This window comes from Tachysurus fulvidraco, chromosome 5, assembly GCF_022655615.1.
Source record: "Tachysurus fulvidraco isolate hzauxx_2018 chromosome 5, HZAU_PFXX_2.0, whole genome shotgun sequence".
Taxonomy (NCBI): domain Eukaryota; kingdom Metazoa; phylum Chordata; class Actinopteri; order Siluriformes; family Bagridae; genus Tachysurus; species Tachysurus fulvidraco.
The window spans coordinates 33,718,330-33,720,829 of record NC_062522.1 but is presented as its reverse complement, the minus strand read 5'-3'; the positions used below and the strand labels follow the sequence as shown (position 1 = coordinate 33,720,829).

General features: G+C 49.8%; 1 protein-coding gene across 2 annotated transcripts in view; it reads left to right on the top strand.

Moving 5' to 3' along the window:
* Positions 1-2,500, top strand: part of rhbdl3 (rhomboid, veinlet-like 3 (Drosophila)) — a 21,595-nt gene that overhangs the window by 10,177 nt on the left and 8,918 nt on the right. For both annotated transcript variants that reach the window (XM_047813852.1, XM_047813851.1), the window contains 2 exons: positions 1,749-1,973; positions 2,065-2,213. In XM_047813852.1, coding sequence (XP_047669808.1) covers positions 1,749-1,973; positions 2,065-2,213 — 374 coding nt within the window. The remainder of the gene's footprint in view (positions 1-1,748; positions 1,974-2,064; positions 2,214-2,500) is intronic.

The following is a 2,500-nucleotide window of genomic DNA, read 5'->3' as shown; positions in this document are numbered from 1 at the left end:
CTGAGTTCCTTCAAAGGTTCCTGGGTCCATGGAAAGGTTTCTGAGTTCCTTCAAAGGTTCCTGGGTCCATGGAAAGGTTTCTGAGTTCCTTCAAAAGTTCCTGGTTTCCTAAAAACCTTTCTGTCTATATAACATTATTATAACATCCCAGACCAAAAGCACAAAGCATTCTGGGTAATGAATGGAACTGTGAGCAGGTAAACCAGATGTAAACCCAGCTAGTGAACCTCCTAGGACTGGACATCAGATAACAAGCTGTCAATCAAACATGCTCATTAGAATATCAGGCCACGCCCACTGTGGCACTTGCATCTTGCATCTGGTAAGAATATTTTGCAGCATCTTGTGAAACTCTGCCTGATGTAGCGTGTTAATGTGACCACGAGGACGAAGCTGAACCCCTTCACCCTCAATCGCTTTCTTTATTCTTTCTTTCTCTGAGACGTCCTTTATTCTCTACATCGTGGGGGAAGAAGAACATTCCAGAGTGTGTGTGAGATGTTTGGTCTTGGCAATGAGCTTGTAAACGTCTTACACACACACACACACACACACACACACACACACACACACACACACACACACTCTCTCTCTCTTTCTCTCTCTCTCGCAGATATATAGATGAGGAAGGAGGGCGGTCGGTCGAGTTCGCTCTCGCTATCTGTATGTCGGTATGTAGAGAGTATATATATGTGTGTGGGGGCTACGAGAGAGAGCAAGAGGAGAAGAGAGAAAGATGGGATGCAGGAGAGAGAGGGAGGGAGAGAGAGGAGAGAGAGAGAGAGAGATAGAGAGATAGAGAGAGGAGGAGAGAGGGGGGAGAGAGGAGTGAGAAAGAGGGAGAGAGAGAGAAAAAGAGTGAGAGGGAGAGAGAGAAAACAGGAGGAAAGAAAAAGAGAGAGAGAGAGAGGGAGGGAGAGAAAGAGAGAGAGAGAGGGAGAGGGGAGAGAGAGAGAAAAAGCGAAAAAGAGAGCGAGAGAGAGAGAGAGAGAGGGAGAGAGAGCGCGATGGGAGAGAGGGAGAGCGAGAGAAGAGGAGCGAGTAGAGGGAGAGAGAGCGAAAGATGTACGATAGAGGAGAGAGATCTGCAGAGACAGAGGAGCGAGAGAGTAGAGAGACTCGCACGACGGCCGACACGCTGAGATGTGCGAGCGATAGAGATGGATGAGCGCAAAGCGCGAGAGCGCGCACTCGCGCGCTCGAGCGCGAGATACGAGGTAGCGCGCGCGCGCGCGCGCGCGACGCAGCGCGACGAGATAGCAGAAGCGCTCGAGTCTAGCAGACAAACTCGCGCGTATAGCGCAGCTCGCGGTAACTCGCACGATTGCAACGAGCTCAAATAGAGCTAGAGAGATCGCAGACTCTAGTTACAGCGATCGCGCTCGTAGCTAGCATCTCGTCTCTCTCTCCCCCTCTCTCTCCCTCTTTCTCTCCCCCTCTCTCTCTTTCTCTCTCGTTCTGACGTGTGTGTAGTTGCACAGTGATGGTGGAGGAATCTGGTGAATGTGTTATGGTGCAGTTGTAAAGCGAGAGTTCCACAGATTCTCACAGATAAAAAGATAAATAAAAAAAGACTCACACTCATTAGGACACAGCGAGAGTGTTAGTGTGTGAAAGAGTGTGTGAGAGGACCGCAGCTGAGAAGACGACACAGTACTGACTGACATGCAGGATTCCTGATGTACGAGTTGTGTTAATGGGTTAGATTGAAGCTTGTTTAGACCTCAGACCCCTGCTGTGCTTCTCAGATGACTAATAAACGCTCGAACAGTTTCCGGCGAGCGATTCAGCAGGGAGGGAGGCAGCTGAAGAGCTCCAGCCTGAGGGAGGAAGTAGGACTCGGTCTGCCTCAGAGACTCGTCCGACACGTAGCTTACGAGACGCTGCCTCGGGAAGTGGACCGCAAGTGGTACTTTGACAGCTACACCTACTGTCCTCCACCCTGGCTCATCCTCACCATCACCATCACAGAGGTGAGCGCACTGTTAACACACACACACACACACACACACACACATATACATGTGTTGCTCAGGTGCTGACGTGGTGTTTGTTGTCCTTCAGATGGTGGTGTTTGTGTATTATGGCCTCCTGCTGGACCGCTGGGTTCTGCAGGTTTCGTCTCCGTCCTTTCTGAAGAGTCCACTGCCTTACCACCCACAGCGCAGGGCGCAGGCCTGGCGCTACCTCAGCTACATCTTCATGCACGCTGGGTAAGTGAAAGCCTTAGCATCGCTAACTCATACTAGCATAATCCACTGGTTAAAGCTCACTGTTCTGTCACCTATCCAGTAACTCTCTGTATTCCTAGCCAACAGAAACACATGCTAATAACTCAGCGACTCTCTCTTTTATGCTAACCATGGTCTGCATTGGCTAGCACACACAAATCAAATCCAGTGCCTCTTGAACACTTTAGCCTTATACTATTAGCATTTAGACACACACTACTTCATGCTAACACATGTTGGCTTTGGCTAGTACAAACCTATGCTAATAG